At 37.6% G+C, this 25,882-nt stretch overlaps 1 protein-coding gene across 9 annotated transcripts in view; it reads left to right on the plus strand.

Annotated features, from left to right (window-relative positions):
- The window catches only part of LOC5570887, a 299,528-nt gene that overhangs the window by 144,936 nt on the left and 128,710 nt on the right, over positions 1–25,882 (plus strand). For all 9 annotated transcript variants that reach the window (XM_021852635.1, XM_021852637.1, XM_021852638.1 and 6 more), the window contains one exon: positions 15,879–15,918. In XM_021852635.1, the coding sequence (XP_021708327.1) occupies positions 15,879–15,918 (40 nt within the window). The remainder of the gene's footprint in view (positions 1–15,878; positions 15,919–25,882) is intronic.

The raw sequence follows: 25,882 nt of genomic DNA on the forward strand, positions 1-25,882 counted from the left end.
CAGATAGTGGTCGGAGTCAATGTTGGCGCCACGATAGGTTCTGACGTCGGTTATGTCGGAGAAGTGCCGTCCATCGATCAAAACGTGGTCGATTTGCGATTCTGTCTGCTGAGGTGATCTCCAGGTGTACCGATACGGGAGGCTGTGCTGGAAATAGGTGCTACGAATGGCCATGTTCTTGGAGGCGGCAAAATCTATCAGTCGTAGGCCGTTCTCGTTCGTCAGCCGGTGGGCGCTGAACTTTCCAATCGTCGGTCTGAACTCCTCCTCCTGGCCAACCTGAGCGTTCAAATCTCCTATGATGATCTTGACGTCGTGGCTTGGGCAGCGGTCGTACTCGCGTTCGAGCTGCGCGTAAAATGCGTCCTTGTCATCATCAGTGCTTCCGGAGTGTGGGCTATGCACGTTAATTATGCTGAAGTTAAAGAATCGGCCTTTGATTCTTAACTTGCACATTCGTTCATTGATCGGCCACCACCCGATCACGCGCCTTTGCATATCACCCATCACTATAAAAGCTGTTCCCAGCTCGCGTGTGTTGCCGCAGCTCTGGTAGATGGTATGATTACCTCTAAACGTTCGCACCAATGCTCCTGTCCAGCACACCTCCTGCAGCGCTACGATGTCGAAACCGCGGGTCTTCAGTACATCGGAGAGTATGCGAGTACTTCCAATGAAGTTGAGAGATTTGCAGTTCCACGTACCGAGTTTCCAATCGCTAGTCCATTTTCGTCGCTGTGGTCTTTGCCGATTGTTCCGGTCCGTATTCTCTCGTTGACGTTCCTGTGCTGATGTGTTTTTACGGCTGGCTCGCAGGGCCTGACACCAACCCCCTAGATTTCCGGAGGACCATTCCCCCTAAATGTTCGGAGGGCCATAGTGCGCAGTTTAGCTTAGAGTCCTTCTCTGGCACTCGGACGATGATCAGCCGCCCCTGACATGGGGAACAGACGCTGTTGTGAGCCGCTCCTAACGTGGAGTACAGATGCTCCAGGTTTGCAAAAGCAAACCCCCCCTTCCCTGTCAGCATACGACCAAAGTTCCCACCGGGGGTTGGTTACCCGATCTTCCCCAAGGTTACTCGTACCCCGGCCAGTACCACGAGGAGGTAGGGATAGGAGTTGCTGGGCAAGAGGCTAAGGACCGCACAAAGGGGTCTATTTTATTCCTGCAGGTACGCGAGGTACCAATGGTACGCCATGCCCAGCCATTTACCGCGCCATACCAACATATATAAACCTATTTAATTATCTACCTGATGGAATAGGGAAAGAAGTGGAAAGATAGGAAGTCATTGGGGAGGGGTGCTTTGAGGAGGGAAAAATCCATAAGCAAAATGAGAGTATAATTCTAAACCACAATGGATTCAAAGAGCGCCCTAAAATGGGCACTCTCCTAACGCACGAGCGTTAAGAGAATAGGACAGTTACATATCAGATGATACAGAGTTTCAAAATCAAGGATTCACAACTCTAGAGAATAATGAAAATTACTGTGGTCGAAGTTATGAGTGAATGACGCATGATGTAAGTGATGAAACGACATAAAAACGTGTTCTTACATGTCAAAGGAAAAACGATGGCACTATGATCGACATTTCACGAGTCAGACACTAGCGTATTCAAAATTCGACTCATACTCACATCATTTGGATCGCTTATTTTATGTGCATCCAAATTGAAGTCTTTTCCAGTCCAGTCCAGTGCTGGAAAGCGTCAAAATAAATATAGGGTGTGGTGCGATTTTTTTATCAATTCTTTATTAGTATCATTCCAAACATTGTATACATTTCTTATATTTAGGTGTTCGGTGTTAGAAAACACTATCATTCTCATTTGATAAAACTAAATTAAGCATTTATTAACATAACATAATACATTTAATTTGCCGTAGCAGTTCATATTTTTCACAGGTGAGTTGATTTCACCTGCTTATAATTATAAGAGAAAAAAAAACACTTTCAATTTACTTAACCTAACTTAACCTAAATATATAACGCATTAATCGTGGCAAGGGGCCTTCCTTAGCCGAGTGGTTAGAGTCCGTGGCTACAAAGCAAAGCCATGCTGAAGGTGTCTGGGTTCAATTCCCGGTCGGTCCAGGATCTTTTCGTAATGGAAATTTCCTGGACTTCCCTGGGCATAGTGTATAATCGTACCTGCCACACGATATACGAATGCGAAAATGGCAACTTTGGCAAAGAAAGCTCTCAGTTAATAACTGTGGAAGTGCTCATAAGAACACTAAGCTGAGAAGCAGGCAATGTCCCAGTGAGGATGTTAATGCCAAGAAGAAGAATTAATCGTGGCAATAGAAGATTGTAACAAGTTTTTCCTGAAATTATTAATTATTTTATTTGACATTTGTTCCAATGTTTCAACATTGGATATGTAACTCATTGATACTATACCAGGGAGGAAGCTTCAGAATCATTTTCAAAATTTTATTTTGAATTCTTTGCAGAGCTTTCTTTCTAGAATTACAACAGCTAGTCCATATTGGTCAGCATACAACATGGCTGGCCTGATTTTTTTTCTTAAGACAAAGTTTTGATTTTCTATTAATAAGGGAATAGAGACATTTTACATATTTGTTACATTTAACTTGAATGCCCTCAATGTGTTGTGAAAAATTGGAGCAAAAATATTGAGAAACAAAAAAGTTATCGTGATTTGAATATATTTTTAGCGGTAAAAAATGAAGCTACCGGTACAGGGGTTAATGAATAAACGAAAGAAGAAGTGAACTTCTAAGAGGTTTTTCTTCCCAGGATGGTGTCCAAGAAGGATTACCATTGCTAGCTTTCAATAATGGGTCCAACGAAAAATCGAAGGCACGGGTCCAAACAAGTAGTAGAAAAAATAATACTGAAAAGTACCGTTTTTGTAGCACTGACAAGTATTGTTTTATTGCTTTAGGTAGTTTTCAAAACTCCCGAGAGCAGAAAGAATTTGTGTACACACAGTACGAGGGTACGATGTGCAATTGAGTACACGATACTTTGTATGACGAATTTATCAGGGTAATGCTTCAGTAATTGGCGCACTCCACTCCAATCGTGTGCCCTTTCTTGTAGATTGTGCCAATAAGACCATTCAATCATTAGGTTGACATTTCATTTTTCCCATACCTTCGAATATATTCGATGGGTCGATTTAAAAAGCTATTCATTTTCATGCTTAAAAAGCTGGCCCTAGATATCGTCCTTCTCAGCTCGCATTTGTAACAGATGAGAACTGTTAACTATCAAGAAAGAAATCGTCATCTTGGTGTCGCCCGGTAGATGTTTTGCTTGCCGTCCCTCGGCAGTTGTGAAAGTCACATCTCAGTTTAGTGTTCTAAGGAAAATTCCACAGTTATTAAACATAGAGCTTTCTTTGCCTAAGATGCCATTTCGCACTCCCCTATCGTGTGACATGCTCAATGATACTCTATTTATTCCCAGAATAGCCAGGGAAATTTCCAGCCCGCAAAAATTCTACCCCTGTGGCAAGATCCAGAGAAGACGTTTGCTCTTTTAGTTCCTAACCTGTAATGCAATCGTCTGGTAAGAGCTCTTTGGTCGATTTACTCTCGAGTGAAAAATCAACAAACAGCGATCATCCCATCTGCATACTGATGAGCGCACTGGATAGCAACCATGTAGGGTAAAATGGTTCAAAATGCCAATTTAAGAATGTGGGTTGATTTCTCGTTATAACATTCACCCATACTATTAGTCCATTCACAGTGCTAACAGCTACTTAAGGCCCAAGTAAAATGTGGAAATGTCAAAAGTGTAAAAGCAGTTTTCTCTGTTAAAATCGACAAATCGAAAAAAAATAAAAACACACAGCTGTTTAATTTTCAAAATAAAAAGGCTGTGTGTTTTTATTTTTCCCGATTTGTTGATTTCAAGGGCGAAAACTGCTTTTTCATTTTTGACATTTGCTTCATTTTTTCTTGCACCTTAACAATATTTTTTTTAACACCAAAATTAAAACATTTTCCAAATTTAAGTCATTTTACGGTCAAAAAACGTGTCGAACAATTGGTTGAAAAATAGGAGTGGTTCAAAATGATCGAATGGGTGGGGTAAAACGCCATTTAGTATGGAGAACAACAGTGTTGATAGACTCACGCTCAAAATCTCAATCAATACGCTCTCCCGTGAGAGCAAACTCATTAGAGATCTGCTTCGCAAATCTCACGTTTGAGATTTTGATGCAAAATCAACTCAATCAACCCAACCCGTAAAAAATGATTCAGTCGCAAAACCCGGCAAAAACTCGTGAAACACGAATGTTTTTGTTTACGTTAGATAGGATTACTATAGTTTTACCAGACTAACAAGAAATTATTGCCGTGTGAGTATACTGTGGAAATACGAGACAATGAGTTAAAAAGGTGAGCCAACTCATCCATGATATTTTGACTGCTGAGTTGCATGATTGACAACTCACGCATGAAAAATCTCAAGCATGAGTTGTGAGAAATTGAGTTTTTCACAACACTGGAGAACAAAAAGTCATCAACCAAGCTTCTGCATGTTTTTGCTTTATTGCATGGAAACGCTTTTTCGTTAATAAAATCATCGAAAAAGCTTACGGCTGAGGCAAAAAAGTGTGAAATTGTTGAATTTAACCGGGAAATGATTCAATAGGTCGAGCTATTTTATTTCATCAGTGCGTATAGGGTCATGTTCCCCTAACATCACTAGAGGCGACTCTATTTTAGGAGACAACCGTATTGTTGAGGCGTTTAAGAAATAAGTTTTTGCAGCAACTTTTCAATGACGCCCGGTTAAATCGAATTATTCTTCTAGCCCTCCAGTTGATAGTTGATGTAGTGTAAATTGATGTGTCGTTGATATTGATTGGTTTGGGGTCGCAAGGGTCAGATAGATCTAACCTGGTTTATCAGATCTTCCGAACCTGCTACAGTTGAGTGACAGATACAGTTTAACAAAGGCAAATTCTGTTAGAACCCGTGTCGGACAGGATGACGGCTTCGCCCCGTGGCCATGCATATCAAATGTATAAAACACGTGCCTTGCCGCTCATGTGTGGTTTATCACTCATAACTAGGGTAGTAGTACCGGTTTTGGCCCGCAAAAGAGCACATATTTCTGGTAAATATATAGGAAGCCTTATATGAGCTTATTTATGTCAAATAAAAGGATTCAATCCATATTTTGGTAGAAAAATATCTAAAATAGACAGGAACCGTTTTTTGGTATTGAAATAGCGTTAGCCAAAATAAGTTTTCGGTTAGCCAAAATTGGTTGGTTTTACCAGTTTGCCGTTTTTAATTTCGGTTCCTCAATTGATCAATCATATTGATTCCATATGCGAGTGATCATTTCCTGAACACCTTGACCAAATTTGGTAAATAGCGGCTATAATTTCAAGATAAACGAATTGTTTTTATTTACTTCTATTTGTTTTTGACGGTTCAATGATTGTACCTGATTAATGTGAAGAAAGTGATTCATACGTTTTTTTGTGAAATAGGGTATAATCCACTATGACAACAACTAATTCTATAATCAGTGCTTCTACCCTATTCGACAATGTGAAGTGCAGTGAGATTGGTTTCAGCAAAACAGCGATGAAAGCTGCAAAAATTGTATACCGCCGCTTCGAGACGTCAGCCACAAATAATTACCGGCATGCGGCGGACGATATTCGATTTTTCATCAGCCGTTGTTGTAGAAAGAGCCATCTTGCAAGAATGAATTCACACAATAGAAGATGATGATGCAGTGAGTTGTTTTTCGCATGATGGTTGGAAGCTTACAAGGGTAAATCTGTGTAATTGACATGATATTTAATATTGCCGTCAGATATTGAATTTCTTGTTTGTTTTTCACTTCACAGTTAGTCTGACGAAAATTGTAGCGTTTATAGTGCAAGTACATGAATGAAGGCTAGTTAGCTGTTTCCTTACTGTAGAAGGTTTGCACAACTGTTTTGAAAGGTTTTGTCATTTGATTCACTATCGAATCCAACAACGAACACGAAAACATAGGGTAATGAAGTGATAATGGCTGCTAATCATGATTATATACAATGAAAATTCACGAGTCAATTGGTGACTGGTCTTGTTTTTTTTTCGATCAGATTGCTCGAAAACTGAGGGATCTTTCCATTTGTTAAAATTAATAGCACATGGCTTGATCAAAAGCACGCGACTCAAGAATGCGCAACAAAATACATATAATGAATTCAGATGACGGTTTTGAACATTTATCATTAGATTATTCATCACTTATCGCTTCAATTACTTCATAAATAGATCAATGAGGTGAAAATCATAGGCGTAGCCAGCGGGGGCGAACGATTTTTATACCATTATCCCCAAGTATCATGCTTCGACACCCTCCGCAACTTATGATAATATTGTATTTTCTGTTCATCTTATACACCCCAGATACAGATGCAGATGTTATTTCAGACTAGTGGTCCCGGCAAACTTCGTCTTGCCATCAAGTAGGCTGTTGAAAACCACTATGAATCGTCACATACAAAATGACAGTTCCGTTCATTCTCCTTTTTCCGAATTTCCCGGTGAATATCCTGGAGCTTTTATACACAGAAACACGTCGGAACCCTTGACGAACAAAATTGAGAAAGAATCTCCAGATCCGTTGACCCGTTCGTGAGCCATTTCGTGACATACAAACACCATACCATTTTTATTTATATAGATATTCCTGAAATTAAATGAAAGGGCTTGCTCAATTAAATAAAATAAATCGTTAAGATGTTGTTTTAGATAAGAATGTCTAAAATAGAATCAAAATCAAGATGTAGGAATTGAGAGGGGCACTATAGAAGATATAAACTAAGCAGAAGGGCATATAGTTTCAGTATTAATGAAAAACTAAGCAGGCGGAAAGAAGCGATTGGCACTTCAGTCTTGTAAAGTGTTTCGAGCGATGAAGTTTCGCTGGGATTACACCTGATGCAATTGGTTTGTTATGGGTATCCATTTTCTTACATATTCTAAATCTATGTTAAAAATTGAACAATAATCCAAAGTTTCACTATTTTACGTGGCCTGGAACTATTTTTAAAACACGTTGGAAATCACTTTTGTATCATGCCTCGGCAAATTTTACTTCGGAACGAGCTGTCATTGAGTCGAAATTTTGATTGAAATCTTTCTTAATCACTTATAATATCAACATTAAGTTATTGAAGTGCAATAAAATCGCGTTATGCATAGAAAAATGTGCTTTTTCAATCAAACTACAAAAAACTGAGAATTTGTTTGCACATATCAACTTCATTCGGCTTATCGAGCCATGTGTTGGTTCCTCCCTCCGGAGAATACAAAGGTAAAGATAATCGAATCCAAACCTCAAATTTTATCAAGCGAAAATTTGGGTAATTTTTTGGTGAAAATTTAGTGTGTAGGGTACAGAGCTACTTGGGCACTTCCAAGATTCACTTTGGCATGGGGGTTTTTCTCGGCCGAATTATCTGAAACTTTGCAACAAGGAGCGCATTAGTACGATGCATGTTGTGTTCAAATATAAACTCTGTAGCTTAAAAAAAAACCCCACTGCCGAAGTGAATCAAAAGTGCCAAGAATAGGATCCGGCTCCCTATTTTTCTGTAAACATAAGTTGGCTGGTATAAAGCATGTCTTTTGCCCCACACTAGATTCGAACTCGTTTAAGATAATCAATTTTAAAAATGTTACAACTAAAAATGGGTAAATATTTTGACACAAGTTTGTTCAGCAAAATTATAGCCAATACGTTGAAGGTTCACTGTGTGGTATTTATTTCTTTTCAACTATTGTTGTTTTTATGTAAATTTTGGTTGAACCACTAACGTCGAACTTTTGCCCCACCTTACTCTACCGTTTTGCCTCTAAATCCGGGCACCTAAGGAGAATTTAAGCTTACAACTTGGATATTATCACCAATTTAATGTAGCCATTATGTATTTTTACAACGTTAATAATTGATTGTTTTCCATGATACATAGAAAAGTACTACACGATACATGAAGCAAAAATCACTAAAATATTAAATTCATTATATGTTTTGCTTCGAAAGCCGGAAAGCATTCTAGAGCTGCTGCAATTTCCTTCGAATTACGGACACTTTCATTCAACTACAATAGTCCGAAAATTTATAAATATTTGTTGAGAAACTAAGTAATTGATGAATCGCGTAGCAACCAGTTTGTTACTGGGCGCCTAGAAATTAATTTGTAATGTACTAACCACCAACCGATCAAGACGATTTTCAATAAAAACTTGTTCCTTGTTCTTCGAAACTACTCCGTATTTTCTCTGAACTCAAGAGGTTATGGACCCTGCATGGCGAGAATCAGTCTATGGTATCCCACAATGTTCTGGAACTGGCTACGGAAACTGGAGGTTTCGCGTTGAAGTCGGTTGGTCTACTGGAAGTCCTGAGTCAAGATGTTCCTGAAGCCGCACCAGAAGCATTTAAGTTCATCGAAAAGGACAGTAAGGCATCGAATTGGATTATCGCTTTTGTTCATGATGACCTAATCGACCTGATTCATGACAAAGAAACTGCGAAGGGAATCTGGACTACTTTGGCTAACGTATATACGAAGAAATCTGTTTCATCTCAATCGCTAATCTGCGAAGCTGAAAATGACTGAAGGATCATCGGTAAAGGACCACCTGAAGACTTTCGACGAACTGATTCGGCAGTTAAAATCAGCTGCCGCTAAATTGGAAGAGAGTGACTTGATTTCACAACTATTCATCACTCTTCCGGAATCCCCTGGTGACCGCATTAGAGAATCTTGAGGAGGACAAGTTGACTCTGGATGTAGTGCGAGAACGTGTACTAGCAGAAGAGTATAACGGGCCAGCTTGTCGAGCTTACTTTTGATATTGCGCCACTCCGAAAGAAGACCATCCAACAGAGATTACGTTGCCCGGCTTGAGGCAAGGGTCACTTTATTAGTGAGTAAGTTGACTGGCTGACTCAAATAGTCCGTCGTACTTCGCGATTCCGAGCGGACACGTCAACTCTTGAAAAGTTTACAAATAAATTCCTCCAATAATCGGCTGAGGCTTTATAACTTGTAAAGGCTGGGGTTTTCTTCACAAGCCCAATCCAAAAATTTCACCCGTCCCAGTCCGCAGAAAACAAAAGAACTGTCTCAAAGTCAGATTCGGTAAACCACGCAGTAAGCGACGCAAAATCACTACAAAACAAACTACATACGGACGCGAAGCAACATAGAGACATTAAAAGACACTAATTAAATACATTCAAAACGCATAGAGCTTTTTCCTCCGTGCATGGAACAAACTAACTTTATTGGGGAAGAAAAAATATACATGGATTACTCCATTTGAAAACGTACATGAATTGCTCCAAAATTCAATTTAGGGTGCCGAGCTACTTGGGCACTTCCAAGATTCACTTTGGCATGGGGGTTTTTCTCGGCCGAATTATCTGAAACTTTGTAACAAGGAGCGCATTAGTACGATGCATTTTGTGTTCAAATATAAGCTCTGTAGCTTCAAAAAAACCCACTGCCGAAGTAAATCAAAAGTGCCAAGAATAAGATCCGGCTCCCTACATGCTTTATTTGCACTCTTGCTCTCTACATTTTTGCCTAGACCTAGACTACTCTAGTTTCCCACTAACTTCCCTCTAGTTCTACCTGTGTGTGCGGATCAACTTCTCCTGCGGCGCGTACTCGATGCGCGCGATCCTCTACTGCTCTTCTCCTACGCTCCGAACTCCTACACGCTAAGCTTGCTCAACGCAGCGCATGTGTTAAAACTACACAGAATGAGGCAAACAATGCAGGACTCTCTGGCTGAGTGAAAATTCTGTGTAAGTCGCACTAATGCTATGTGTAACCGATGTGTTGGCCATTGGCTTGCGCGGATCAATGGTAATGGAACTGTCAGTCATCTCCCGCGCGGCAGCAAACAGTTGGCCGTTGGTAAGATGGGGAGTTTTCTGGGATTTTTTCCAGCGAAAAGCCGGAAGATGGTCGCAAATGAGAAAATTTTTCCCCCACTTGCTTCCGCTTCGGCTATTCGAATGAAAAAATCTCTGATAAACTTTAAAATCGGAATGTTTTTTTAATGTTTTCAGAAGCAAAACAAACATGGAAGCGAAATCCGCATTCCAAGCGTTCCTCCTCTGTGCGCATTACACTCATGAACTAATCTACGATGACGTCACTCTGCAACTTCCAGCGGGAAGAAAACCTTTACTGCGGGCCGTGTTTACAAAAAATGAACGATTTCGTTGTGCATTCATCCACTTCGTGTTCATCCGGTGAACATTCGTTGTCCGGATGTCATTTAATGTAAACATTGCCCGCATTTAGAGCAGCAAAGAAAAAGAAAGTCGAGGATAAAAGAAGACCGTGGATAAGTCCATTCGGTTTGTTTACCACCGTTTGCACAAAACTGTGTACAGCCCCCTTTGCACAGAATCTGTGCTGCATGAAGAGAGGCCGATTTTGTGTACTCGGCACTCATTTCTGAGCGGATGAAGTTTAGCGTGTACACGCTAAGCCTGCTCAACGCAGCGCACACGCTGCGCTTTGTCCTTTGTAATTTTCTCCAAGAAATCTTACAGCCATCTGATTCTTTCAATAATGTTAACGGATATTGCTCAAAACCATTATCCAAGGATTCAGAGGGATTAAAGAATTCATCCGGCGATTCCCAAGTGCACTCCACTGGTCGGGTAGAATCTGGTGATTTTTTTTTATACTTCGTGCAATAATTTTCCAGTGATTCTTCCACTTATAACTAAGGAATTTTCCAGAACTTTCTCTAAAGAAACCGCTCAGAATTATTCCAAAAACTATTACAGGAATTCTTCCTAGAATTCCTGCAAGATTTTGTCAGGTATTTCTACCAAATGTCACCTGAGTGATCCCTTGCAAAGTTTCATTATGAGTTCCTGAGTTCCATTTCCCGGCCAAAATTATGTAACACGACACTATTAATGTGACGATGGAAACGAAGCAAAACTTCAAATTTTCAAGTGTTCAAATCTGGAGAACCGAACACCCGTTTGAGCTGAAAGCTTAATCAATTGGTCACCCCCAGCTAGTGACCAATCAATTGGCTTAAACGGATGTTAGGTTCTCCAGGTTTGTGATCTTTAAAATTTGAGATTTGGCTCCGATTCATCTTCACCTTAACATTTAAAACAACTAATAACAGGCTCTGAAGAAGATCCCAATAGTGGGGTCTGGACGTTGGCAACAATTTAAAATAATCAACGCTTAAATTGTGACTGAAAGTCCAGTCAATCTTTCTTCTTCTTAAGGTCACCACCAGCGTGTGACCAGTGAGTTAAATTTTCAGCACAAACGATTGTCTGGTTCTCTGGATTTGTGCTCTTGAAAATTCGAGGCTTGGCTTCGATGTATCTTCAATGAAGATTCTTCATCTTAACTGATTCATACAGATATCTTTTACAGGGACACCTGTGGGATGCTTCAGTGTTTCTCCGGGAAATCTGACAGATTTTTTCCAGGAATTTCCATACGTTCCTCCAGTAACTCTCTTTTTGTATTCAGTAATTATCTGTGAAATTCTGCAAGATTTTCTGTTAGTTTTAATCTGCATCCATTTTGGATGAATTTTTCCAGGAGGTATACCGTTTTGTCTCAAATTCCGAACAGACTCATATTCCGAACACTCGGTTTTTAGTATGGCGATGTGGTTGAAATGTTTCGCTGAAATATGTCATCAAATTACTAGGAAATGGCAGTCAATTACAATTCAATTTAATCATCTTCAAATCTATTTTATTCCTCGGAAGTAGTGATGATTCTCTAGTTCGAGGCCAGTATAACTAGCATAGATGAATTCATTTGAGAAATAATTCATTCGAATGCGATTTATTCATGCTGTTCGGAATTTGAATTAAGGTTTGTTGATACATTTGAAGTCAGTGTTGGCTTTAAGTGTTCGGAATATGAGTCAAAACTGTACTTAGAGGAACTCTGGAGGAATACGCAGAATGGTTCCAAAAAATATTCATGGGGTATCAATGAAAAATTCTTACAATGATACAACACCTCGCCTTCATTTTTTCATTGGCTACGCCCATTGTGAAAATGGATGATTTTACTACACAATCTTATATGTATGATAGTGAAGAAGTCTACAAGGGCTCTTTACCTTTTTTTTCTATCATGGAGACGAACCAGCCTCAGGCTAAAAGTCTCGATAATAAAGAGAATAATAATAAGTTTTCTATCATCTATGATTTTGTGTTTACTCAGTTGTTTGGGACCTCCCTTGGATTTTGTAGTAACCTACACATCTATAAAACCCAACTATTGAAACAAGTTGATTTTTGAAATATGTCAGGATTTGTTGTTGTTGTTATTGTTTAAATTTCCTACATTTCCCTAGGAATATGAAAATGTCGACTCAGGCAAACCGTTCACTAAGCAAATGAAAGACGATTACGAAACATCTAGCGAATATACCCACTCATTTCTTCCAGAATCGTTAGTCCCATAAGTCCTTCCTTGGCTAAAGCACCTTATCGCGGCAATGACCCACTTAAAAAATGGCAATCACCCACTCACTTAGCCTCTCTTCATTCCTGTGAGCACAGACAGTCAGTAACAGCAACAACACCAACAGGCATCAGCTCGAATTCCAATTTCACCTTCCGGCCACCGTCAGTCACTTGCCTATATGTTTAGTGACTTGGGTTCGGGACTTGCAAACGTGGACGACGGTGACCATGATAACGGCAAGTGATGAGAATGATATGCCACACTTCTATTAGAAAGACGTGCGAGACGTAAAAGGAAGTGATCAATTGTGTACCGCTGCACGGAGGAGTAACTAGAACGAATTTGTGTCCATAATTTCAAATTTTAAAAATTGAAATTTTTGATCTCGCATGTTGTGGCTACTGTGGAGTTGATTGGATTGAGAATCGCTTCATGGGATATTTGAAATGTAACAGAGACATGATCAAAATCAAAATCAGCATGAGTAACCAGTTGGCTGCAAATGTGGCTAGAGTCGGTTAAGACCAAATCAGTCGTAGAAGGGTTTCTAGAAGAGGAAAAACAAGTAGGGTTTTCAGGGTATTAACTTGAGGAATAACTTTCAAGTATCAAGTGAAATTCTGCCGTTGGAATTGCTTTGCCAGTCAATTTCCGCAAGTCAGTTTGAAGCAAATCAACTTGCTGCCCAGTGCGTTGAAAAGGCAAATAGTATATTCACCAGGCTGTGTTTCAATAGAAACACCTAAAGTTTCAAATGAAGAAACAAGTTGATGTTTTATACACGGAGACGGAATTCAACTCAATTTTGGGTTGTTTCAACGCAATTCCGTAGTTGAGCCCAATAACTCAATTTTGACTAAATTTCCAAGGTCCCCACTAGGTAGTTTGGCTTTAATTCCATTAGAAAAATATACTCAATTTTGGGTTGATTTAACGCAAAATTGAGTTCTTTCGACCCAAACATAAGAAAAGTTGCATTTACCCAAATTTGGCTTATTGGGCCAAAGTACCCCCATTGGGTAGATGCAGCTCTCTCTATTTTTGACAACAATCGTGTGGGAGAAAGAGAAAACCGAGAGATTTTGGGTTGAAACTATAATCGATACACTTAATTTTGGGTAAAGTAAACTCAAAAATAAAGTAAAAATATTTCTCCGTGTACGCCTATGAATGATGATTGCAACTCCATCACATGCTCCATCCAATCGATCATTACGACAAACAAAAAACTTTGGATCTCTTTCGAGTTTGAATCCAGGTCCAATGAGTTTCATTAATAACTGCTATAGATTGTAGAGTCTCTTAAGCACTTCCATGATTCACTTTAGCATGGAGGATTTTTCTCGGCCGAAACTGTTTTTCTACAATGGTATATTTTACAATTACTCACTGATGGGTGAAGAGATGTCTTGAAATGAAACATTAGGGTATAAGAAGATTCTTGAAGACAGTAGCGAATTCTGGCCATGATTGGCTCAAATAACTCCTGTGTGCATCGCCGCGTTCAACGTCACCGTCAGGTCAGCCAGCCAGTTGAGCAGCGGATTTTGTTAAACTGCGAAAACATCCACCGACTGCTGACTGCGACGGGGACTAAGTTACTGGCCTGGATCAGCCCAACTCAGTGTTCAACGCAGTGTTTGGTCCACTGGAAAGCGAAGCATACGATTTGCGGAATATTTTGAAGCGGCTTGTCGCGTAGTGATCTAATTTGGGAAACTGGAAAGATAAGTGATTTTTCTTCCCTTTAAGTGTATGTTTAATTCAAGGCAAAGCAAGTGCAAGTCGCCGTTAGTGGCACGTGAGTGTGAAAAGTGCAGTTTTTTTTGCGGTTGAGCCCAGTAGTGTATCGAACGGTTGTTGGTGTGCAATTTCATCTATCGTATGATCGCGGTGGTGAATGGGAAAGGATAACATGTCGTCGTACCTGAAGAATAAACTGCTGAAACGGACCGGAGGTATGGACCTTCCGGCTGGACGGCAGCAACGGAGCCGTTCGTTGGATGTCGAAGCGCTGCAGCGCTCCGGAGTGCAGGCGATGTTGCAAGTAATTATGATAAGCTAAGCGAATAAGCGAATGAGTACTATGAATAGTCATCCAAAAGACTAGGGGAATTAGCTGTAATTGATTGAGTAAAATATGCCATTTCTGCTATTATAAGGCATGCTGTTTACATAGAATAAAATTAATTATATTGACCATAAACCTTTAATTTAGTATCAACTTTCGAATCAAAAAGACATCAGCAGAACGAGTAATGTTTGATTTTATTTTCAAATTTATTTTAAATTTATTTATGTTTACGTTCTGTTTTTGAATTAGGTGAACCCTCTAATACTCAAATTTTTATTTTCGATCTAAATATCATTTTTAGTTATCTAAAATCGTTCTAAACACGTTTTGGGCAATGATTTATTTTTATTTGCGAATTTATGAATTTTGGTTTTTGAATTTTATAATTTTTATTTTTGAACATCCCTATCGTTTTTCATTTTTTCTTGAAGCCTCTACTACTAACTGATTTTTGGCAATTATAAAAATTCAAGTTTTTATAGTACTTGAAAAAACATTTTTTTTTATTTTTCGTGTAATTAATGGAAAAACAGGTTTGAAATTATTTCAATACAACCAAGCTCTTCTTCTGTGATAGGTTGATCGTAGAAAAATATAAAAGGTACAATTTTTACATTACTCGTTAAATGAACCCCAGGCGTTTGTAGATTATATTAGAATACAATTTTTCATACAATTTTCAAAAATACAAAAAAGTTTCAAAAGTCATAAGAAACTTTTCTTATATGCGTGTTCAAGGTTCAAACCAAAAATAAAATAATTTTGATTTCCGAGCAACGAAAAAATACACAAAATTCTAAAGTGTACCCGGTATAAAGGCGGGGTTGGGTATTAGAGGGTTAATATGCATACGATTTCTAATAATTAAAACGATATCTAATCAGTTATTTGCTTGACTCCAAGTGACCCTGTGGTAGGTTCAGAGTTGCCCGAAGGATGTGGCCAATACGAAACATGAATGGAGCCATAACAATATGGGTATCATCAAACTCATGATTTCTTTTTAGAAGGTGTCTCCATCGTGTAGCGGTCTTTTGTCGTGGTAAAAAAGAGATACTGCTGGTAGAAGGGATCAACATTTAAGAAAAATAGACTTCTTAAAATGCAATCTCTCTTCATTACCTTAGAAATAATTTCTTTTTCGATAGTCCGAGCGCTACCCTATTCATTGTAAATTTAAATCACAACAGTTCGCTATCTATGTTTGCTTTGTTATTATCCTCTGCTAAGAGTTACGCGTCAAGCAAACTCTCTTCACATCCCCATCGTAGATAACCGTTTAATTCTCTTTTTATCACTTATTTCAGCGCGCGGCACAACAACATCAACAACAGCTGGCGGCCCAAAGTGAGTACATGTTTACATTCTTCATTCAGTGTTGACCGTTTTCGTTTCTATGGGTGTGTGTGCGCGCGCGCAAAATGCACATTCAATTCAGGACTTAAAACGGTTTACAATACCCTACTAAACAGAGTAAACATCGCATTTCTCCCTTCTATACACGGTTTAGATGAAGTTGAATCAGTCGTACATTGGTTACAGCTGGTATAGTATTCAGTATGTATGTTATCAGCTTGTGGATATTTTCAAGCGAACCATTTCGATTCGTTTTGTTGTTATTTTTCGCCGAGCGACATGTGACTGGGTCGTACCGTCTGTCTGAGAGAAGAGATTCCCACTTTTATTACGTCATCAACTTTGCCGGTTCGTAGCTTGTTTGCAAGCGATCAGCTGAGTGGTGGTTATTGTATCAAATTTTACGATTGCTGTCGTTCATATACAGATGGCGTTGATGTGCTTGCCTTGCTCAGGGGCGCTGATTGCGTTGTTGTTTGCTATTTATCAATATTTTAAACTATCCGAAACGAAAATGATTTTGAAAAAAATATTAGCATTTTGAAATGATGTATTGAAATCCAGGGTCTTACAGACAACTCCGGATTCATACTAAATTGCAAACAAACTGTTCGCGATAAACCGAAATTACAACAATTCTCGATTACTTTTTCAAATCGACGTAAGTCACTTCCATACGGTTTTGAGAAAATTAATTAAGAAGAATCACAATCTATCTTTTTTTAGGGGCCCAGATAGTCGTAGCGGTAAACGCGCAGCTATTCAGCATGACTAAGCTGAGGGTCGTGGGTTCGAATCCCACTGGTCGAGGATCTTTTCGGGTTGGAAATTTTCTCGACTTCCCAGGGCATAGAGTATCTTCGTACCTGCCACACGATATACGCATGCAAAAAAATGGTCATTGGCATAGTAAGCTCTCAGTTAATAACTGTGGAAGTGCTCATAAGAACACTAAGCTGAGAAGCAGGCTCTGTCCCAGTGGGGACGTAACGCCAGAAGGAAGGGAGGAAGACAACCTATCTTTTAAAACTATTTTAAAATGAATCATCTATTTAACATTTTTTGGCCGTGTGCATCGCTTAAATTTTGCATACAATCAGCTCGCATTCAAAAATTAGGTAATTTGTATTATATGCCATAAAAATTTTATTACAAAACTAGTGGTCCTGGCAAACTTCGTCTTGCCATCAAGTAGGCTGTTCAAAGAATGCCATGAAACCTCCCATATAAAATAACATATTAATTTTCCCCGTCTAACGAAATTTTCCGAAAACTTTCCTGGACTTTTCTATCGCACGAACACGTCGGAACCATTTCGTGACATACAAACACCACTCCATTTTTATTTAGATATAGATGATAAGCCGTTTTATTCTGTTACTTGCGACGTTTTTGTACCAGTGTATAATCGACTTAAGTAGTGTTTTGTTTTGATTCGTGGTTAAGTGACTTTGTCTCTCCATACAACGGAGCGGTGAAAGTAGCGGTTAGGTTGCAAAAGTTGAAAATCTTATTTTCGCCGTTTTGTAAATCCATCATTAAACGTTCCAAAAGTGGAAAATCGAGTTGGTTTAGAGCAGAACGCGTAGAATTTCATCTGCGAACACGTAGAATCGATGAAGTAAGTTTGTTCACTTTTCTGACTTGAGACTGTTTGAATAAGTTTTCGAGAATTCGAGATACAAAACGAGCAGGCATTACGTCATTTATCTTCAAAAAAGTGACAGTTTAGGAACAGACAACCAGACATAACACTAAGAACAAATTTAATCAAAATCCATTGCTCAATAGGGTTCTAAAGCTTAGTCCCAATTTTAGAACCAAACGCTTAAGTTCATGCAGAAACACATGTTTACTCAATTTTTGAACGTTTTTCATTTGATCACGTCTTAAAACCACATTTTTCCTTTTTTTGTGGTTTTGTCACACCCCTGGTTTAAACTAAAATTTCTGTTTTCTAAAAAGTCAGATATGAATAACCCATGTGGCGTTTTTGTCGACTAAGCGAACGTCAAATATGATCAAAAATGTCTAGGTTCAATTTTAGACCCATTTTTAAAAATGAAGTTTTAATATGATATAGTCGTTACTTGAGCAGTAGAATTTCCCAAAGTGGTAACAAAAACACGCTCTATTGTGCTATTAATTAGTAATAGATTAGTAAATAGATTTTATGAAAAGTTTAGTCCCGTTTCTCCAACAAAAACCAGTTCCGTAAAATTTTGTTGTAATATTATAAATAAGTTAGTAGATGTAAAACTTTAGCTTTTAGATGCACATTTTTTTATAATGTAGTTTAGCCTTAAGAATATTATATCATTGGGAATTTGTATTCCGTTGATGCGAAAAGAAGAGTAGGTTTTATGCCAATTTGAGAAAGAGCTGCTAAGAAAACCTTCCTGCTCTAATAAAGAAGATAATGAAAAGATATAATATACAGTCCACTTTTCATAAGTCGATGTTCAAGGGCCATAGGCTTACAGAATCATCAAGTTAGAGAACATACCAAAACATTTTTTTTTTCTTATATCAGTTGAATTAGTGCTTCCTTCTAAAGGCAAATAGCCCACTGGAGGCATTAACGTGTAGTGTATTTTTTTAACAAATATCCGTATTTTTCAGCACTCTTATGTTCATTATTATGAATGAATTTTTTTCTAATTTCTTGAAACATAATTTTGGGCACTTGTTCGAACTACAATAAAGAAAACCGTTTCACCGCTTCGAGGGAGTAACATTTGCCACAGAAAATAGAATTGATTGGCAATAAGACAAGCTTAAGAAATTTGTCTAATGCTCAAGTTTTCTACAGATTTTCAATAACAATCCATGTGATGGATATGGATGTGAGATTTTTGAGTGGTTGGTTGTTTAAACAAAAAGATGTAAGTGACAAAAATGTATTTTCAAAAAAAAAAACATTTTTCAAATATTTTCAGAAAATTGTAACTTTACACAAATGGTATGGGAATCAAAAAAGCATGTCAATCTTCTACAAATTATGTTATTCTATTTTTCTGGCGGAAAAATCACCTTAAAATACTGTGAAAAATTTTGAAAACAGAAGAACTTTTTAGTATTTGGGCCCATGTATAATAATAGTAAAATATTTACACAAAAGTAGATATACTTAAAAAAATGTTCAACGAAAATTTGAGAAAACTCACAATTTCTGGAGATAGGAAACCCCGGTTGAATTTATTGTAAAATTTCTGGAAGAATTCCTAATATTCCCTGGTAAAATTTATGGAACAATTCCTGTAAAAATATGTAGGGTGATTCCTGAACTGCCGTTATCTGACGTAGTGACGTAAGCACACATTTAAATTTTAAACATATTTTGGGCTATTAAACATAAACCATTATAATATAACCAGTTGTGAAAATTTATCCTCCAGAACAATCAATGAATAGTAGTTTTCAAGCCGCATGTCAAAGAGCTTTAACATTTTCATTATTTCTGCAGGTAAATTGTAACATTATTCGAAAATTGCAATGGCATCTACGTCACTTCGTCAGATGACGGCAGTAAAGGAGTTGTTCTAAAATTACAAAAAAAAAATACTGAAAAAATATCAAATTTTGAATTCTTGTTGATTTCACAAACGAATATCTACACATTTTTTTCAATTCTACAAAAGTCCAATATGTAAATGCTCGGAAGTATTTCTGTAGGAATATTTCTCTAGTTATTACTATGAGTTGGTAATGACTGATTAAATCGGTAGAACTGCAAGAATCATTCTAGGAAATTCTGTAAGCATTTCTGGGAGAATTGGCGAAGTAATCCCATTGTTGAACTTGTGAACGACTTTCTGTGGCATCTGAAGAAATCCCATTGTTGAACGATTTCCTGTAGCAAACTCTGAAGAAATTTCTCTAAGCACAGCTGGCAAATCATTTAAAGAGTTCCTGAGAGAATATAATAATTTCTGGAGTAATCTCTGGAGGCGTCATTGTACGTATTCCTGAAGAAAGCTCTGGATGAATCACTGAGATAATTTCTGACGCTTTCTATAAAAAAATCTATGACGAATCTGTAAACCAATGGAAAAGTCGCATAGTAATTTTCGGAGCACAAATATTCATTTTAAAATGTTTGTAGACCGGCATAGTTGAGAATTTGGTTCACAATAGAAATGTTTCTAAAGCTGTTCCTGGCTTCCCCAGTCTCAAGTTATAGATGGCCCCCAGATATTTTATGATTTACAAAATAATGTATTTTTGAATCCAAAAATATGATGGTATGTTAAAAATTAATGTTCCATAGGGTTGAAATGAGTGCTACATGTATTAATATAACTAGCTACAGGGGCCCCTTCCCATAATCAATTCAGATTCCCTTACAACCTGATTTTGCCTTGCTTTATAAATTTAAGTTCGTGCAAAACTGAACTTCTACTGCTACGAGAAATATTACCCTTGATTTCAAGGCCCCTAGGAAGCGGGGACCCGGTGCGGACCGCACCCACCGCGCCAGATAATGGAATGTAATCGTATTTCTGTCCCTATACAGATTTCCGCATAGTGTAACACTAAAATAAATCGAGTTCTGATCTTCTATATATTTTTTCAGAAAAGAATAATCCTCTTAATATTTTCCCCAGAAAAGCATCGAAATTATTTTTTTTTAAATGTCACAATTTCAAGAGAATATTCATTATTATATTATAAGATTAACTTATTACGTATCGAATAAGATAGAGAATCACAGAGATACAGTCAAACCTCCATGAGTCGATATTGAAGGGACCATCGCACGCTATGTCTGAACCAGACGATTATAAAAATCGAATGTACATCGGATTTTTTCTCGCTAGAGATCAGTATTTGATCCATATTTTCATAATCGGAAGGTTTTAAAATATTCTATCGGTGAAATTTTGATTTCTTACATTTTTCAGCTATTTTTCATACTAAAACCCATGAAAACCTCGTTTTTCGGCGCATTTCAGCCCATACAAAATGTATGGAAAACATTTCACCGATAGAATATTTAAAAACTTTCCGATTATGAAAATATGGATCAAATACTGATCTCTAGCGAGAAAAAATCCGATGTACATTCAATTTTTATAATCGTCTGGTTCAGACATAGCGTGCATCGACTCAAGGAAATATCGAGTCATGGAACAGCAATTCTATGGAAAGCCGTTTGAGGGGACCATCAAAGTAACCATGAAATTTGATTTTGAATATGGTTCCATGAGTTGATATCGAGTAATGGAACATCGACTCATGGAGGTTTAACTGTATGAACAAAACATTGTTATATGTTTTACGGTGACCTTATACTTTTGCACGGGAGTGTACGTTTTCATATAGCGAATTTCCAGCATGAAAAATGCCATTTTCAGACCGACTTTTTAGAATGTAAATGAAATTTTTAGTATCAAAATTTAGCTCTTACTCCTAAGCTACTTTTTGAAAAGGGCCTATCAAATAAAACGAATTTTGTTTTGGAAATTTATAACTTCGAAACTGCGTCGAAACATTTTCGGGCAATGCTAAAAACCTTTTAGGAAAAAATACTGATATGAAAAAAAAATCATAGTAAATTCTCGATAAATTATATGCAGTCGAATTTCTCAAAACCATACTCTTTGGATTTTCGCTCCTTCTCTAGATCTAATTTCGGGAAAACTAAAGAATTGTGATGCATTTTAAGGCAAATACTCTACACAATCGCAGACCTCCCTACATCCGGTGCTATGTTTTCATTTTTTTTTTGTTTCATTTAAATTATGCCCTTATCCCATCACCACTATTCAGTGCGTTCATATTTTGGTGCTTTCCTCTCAGCACATAAACCCACTTACTACTACAGTGTACAACATTTCAGCCAGTCAGTCAGTCAGTGGGCTTCCTCAGTTGGCCTCTGGTAAGAACTGCGTGTTTTTATTACGTATCGGGGGATCAAAACAGAGAACGGTACAAAAATATCATCGCTGCCTGTCGGTTTGATGAGTGGGGTGCTGCCGGAGAGCATATAGCTGGCTAGAGTATAACGACAAACAAACCACGGAGAAACGGACCTAACATTGGAACCTACACACATGTGGCGCTCGTATCGCTTTTGTCCAAGTTTGACGTTTGCGATACTATTCCTTAAATTGAAAACTGTTCTAGCAGTTATGCCCATTTGTCTGTGAACACACCGTAAATACATTTTGTGTTAGCTCTTTTGGTTTGAATTTAGTCGGTACGTTTTGGCCGGTTTCAGTATATAGAGGTGTGTAGATAGAGAGTGAGACTCACCGCCAAAACATGTAGATACGGCAAAAACAACCGCCGTGGTGCGTGGCCTTGAAATTTCCTATAAACGCTGCTTCTCTTTTATGGGCCCGTTCGCGCCGAATTACTCTCCGGCTGTTATATAAAAAAAACATAGTGGCTATCGTTTTCCTTTCCTCTGTGAGTGTGTTTTCGTTAGATTTTCTAAAGATTCGACGACCATATGAACGAAATTCGTTAGCCAGTTTGGTCCGGTTAGGCTCTTGGGTTACAGATTGTTTACGCTTTCGGGACATGGGAATCGAAGTCCTAATGGATGCTTTTACTAGCGGTGAGGAGGGTCAAATTTTAAGTCGAGGTGAAAATTGCACATTTCGTTTTCATTATTACTTCTTCGTACTTCGTACCTGTATAGTTACTTATTCTTCTTCTTCTTGGAATTACGTTCCCACTGGAACATAGCCCGCATACATCATTTTTCAACACTTTCAACGTCCAACTAATTCTTTGTATTCATGTGTATTAGGAAGATTAAAGATGGACATCCCCAAGAAAATTTTATATTTCTGGTATCTTTCAAATTTATGCATTGTCTCTCTGATACACTCTGCACATTGCGACATGTTCTGGTAAAAGTTGGCAACTGTTCTCACTCGCGCGTCGATTTTCTTACACCATGTTACAGAATCATATAGGCATGTTGGTAATCACAGTCAATTGTGCGTGACTGACTGGGGTGAGAGAAACAGCTTTGATGGAATTCCATGCACATTTTTCGAAAATTTGCTGATGACAGCTATCCGTCAACAACATCTGTCTTCTGACCCTAACGATACCCAAAAAAAACATTTTGTTGATGTAGGGAAGTACGTGTTAAATGGCTCGTACAAAATGATTGAAAATTATTGTTGGCATTTCAGTTTTTGCAATTAAAATTTCTTTTGGTTTGCTTTCTGCTCCTACCTCTGATCCGTATTTTATCTCACTTCACTTCGTTGTATGCCATTGAACAGTATTTTGAATGGTAATTTTAAGCGATATGTTTTTTGTGGGATTTTTTATATGTTCAAGCGCATCTTATGCCTTCGCTTTATGAATAATAACCAGTAAGATATTTGATAGTTATTTTTGCAATTTTTCATCGGTCTACTTTCCTGCACCGAAATTTGCAGTGTCGTATTTGTCATTATATAACTGAAATCAGTTGCGTAACGAATATTACACAATTTGCAGAAATCTACTCTGAAGTGGCCTTTTACGCAATTGCAAAAAAATGTTGTACGCAACTTGTTCTAGAACTCGATCTTTTCAGCACTCGTTGTAATTATCCTGTATGCGACTCGTGCGTTAAAAAACATCATTCTGCAACTTGTTGCTTTAAACTACTATTATACAACAAGTTAAAAAATCAAGTTTTTTTCAGCACGAGTTGTACATTTATCTAACGAGGCTTACCAAGTTGGATAATTTCGACGAATGCTAAAAAAATGGAGTTTCGCAACACATTTTTTTGCATTTAAGGAAATTGTTGTCATTGTTAGATTATATCTAATTGCATTGATCCTATTTTCTCTCAGAATCCCACACCTGCGTTGAATTCGGATCGTCCCAAGGATTTATAATCATAAGTTGACTGAGTTTCATGCATGACATTTTTTGAAATATGACTTTTCCCATCAAAATGTTGATTATTCTCCTAATCTATTTTTGAAAACGCTCTACATATCTAGCTTTAATGAGGATAAAATTAATCGATATTTGAGATTTCCACACAAAAACGAGGATATTAATGATTTATACACATAGATAACATTGGAAGTGTTTTAAAAGTACAAAATATGTGAGAATTTTACATTTTATTTATTAAAAATTACAAGTTTTACAAAACTTCAACTTTACAAGTTTCAAAAAATTTGTCTTTAGAAAAAATCCGATTTTTTCTGATTTTTAGAAATAATAATATTTCTACGATAAAACTTACCACAATATCCCAAAATAATGTAAGTAGTGGTTAAACGATAGGCGAAAAAACAAAGACTTTTCTAGATTCCCAAACATTTTTTAAAAGTTACGTATTCAAAAACATTCAACACCAAAAATTCTAATACTAATTTCGAAAGTTTAAGAAATATACATGTAATTATCGAATCAAATTAAGCACATTTTAAACGCATAAAATGAGCCAAAACCGAATCGTTGCTGTAATACACGGTGGATAAAATTTCATAAACTATAAACTACTGACCAGTAAATATAAAAGAAAAATACAGTAAATATAAAATTAGTCACGTCTATCGATATTTAAGGAGATAAATCATATATTTTTGATACAGGTCAATTAATGAACATGATACTTATTATATGCCTTAAAAGTTACAAACGTTCGATCATGTTTGAAGCATTCAGTTATTTTGATAATTTCCCTACAATTTTATACAATATCTTCTCCAGATTGCAGTGCAGAATAGTTATTATTTCAAACATTTGAATCACGTATCAGCAACTATTGGGACCCAGATAGCCGTAGCTATAAACGCACAGCTATTCAGCAAGACCAAGCTGAGGGTCGTGGGTTCGAATCCCACTGGTCGAGCATCTTTTCGGGTTGGAAATTTTCTCGATTCCCAGGGCATACAAGTATCTTCGTACCTGCCACACGATATACACATGCAAAAAATGGTCAATTGGCAAAGAAAGCTCTCAGTTAATAACTGTGGAAGTGCTCATAAGAACACTAAGCTGAGAAGCAGGCTTTGTCCCAGTTGGGACGCAACGCCAGAAAGAAGAAGAAGATCAGGGCGGTGATTTAAAAAAGATTGTACTCAAGAGGGCGAAAATCAAATATGTTTGGGAACTTATGCTCTAGATTGACTTCCTTTGCTTTTGCATAAAATTTCAAATCTTTCAAAAATAATTCAATCTAACGGAAGCTTCTGGAATGTTTTTTCGAAGCCGATTCATCATTGAGAGCTTATTGGCCTTTAAGATAATTGTCAAAATGGATTTGAAATAATACAAATCTTGATATAATTTGAGGCCAAAAATAAAACCAGTTTAAAAAAAAGGTATACATTATAACTTTGAATACTGTTAGGAGCTCTATTCTTTCGTGTAAAACTGGTTAAAATGCTATTGCTGATTTTTTTTTGGCTTCTGCTGAATTATGGGAAATGTGAAGTAGAACGGTAGGTCAAATTTAGAGAAATAAAACTAGGCTTGGAAAGTTTTCTAAATATTTTATGAGCTCCTCACCCCCCAATTCCCCCAGTTTTACCGCTTCATCTCGTTGAATTATTCATTGCTGGCGCGTAGTTTGCGGCGAACAAATTCTGCCAGTCTGCAGTGGACTTTTGCTTGGATCAAATTCTCTTTCGAGGGTTCTTGCTAAATTTCTTCAGAAAAGTGACACGCTTAATTTGACACTTTGCTTTTAGGCGTTTTTTTTTCGTTGTTTCTTTCGTCGAAGTACCAAATGTGAATAAACTTGTCACGTGCGTGCGGTTATTGCTTTTTTGTTTCGTTCTTCTGGCCGGGCATTGCCGATTTCTCCGGTCTCCTTCACAGAGCAGTGAAATGCGCAATTTCATTTGATTCCCGCCGAGTGCAATTTTGTGACGACGGTGCACATAGATGATGCAAATTTTCAAGTGAATTGTAGCCTCTCTGCGGCCGACCGCGCGGTTCTAAGTGCAAAAAATGAGCAAAGAAGAAGATTGTGTAC

Source organism: Aedes aegypti, chromosome 3, assembly GCF_002204515.2.
Source record: "Aedes aegypti strain LVP_AGWG chromosome 3, AaegL5.0 Primary Assembly, whole genome shotgun sequence".
Taxonomy (NCBI): Eukaryota; Metazoa; Arthropoda; class Insecta; order Diptera; family Culicidae; genus Aedes; species Aedes aegypti.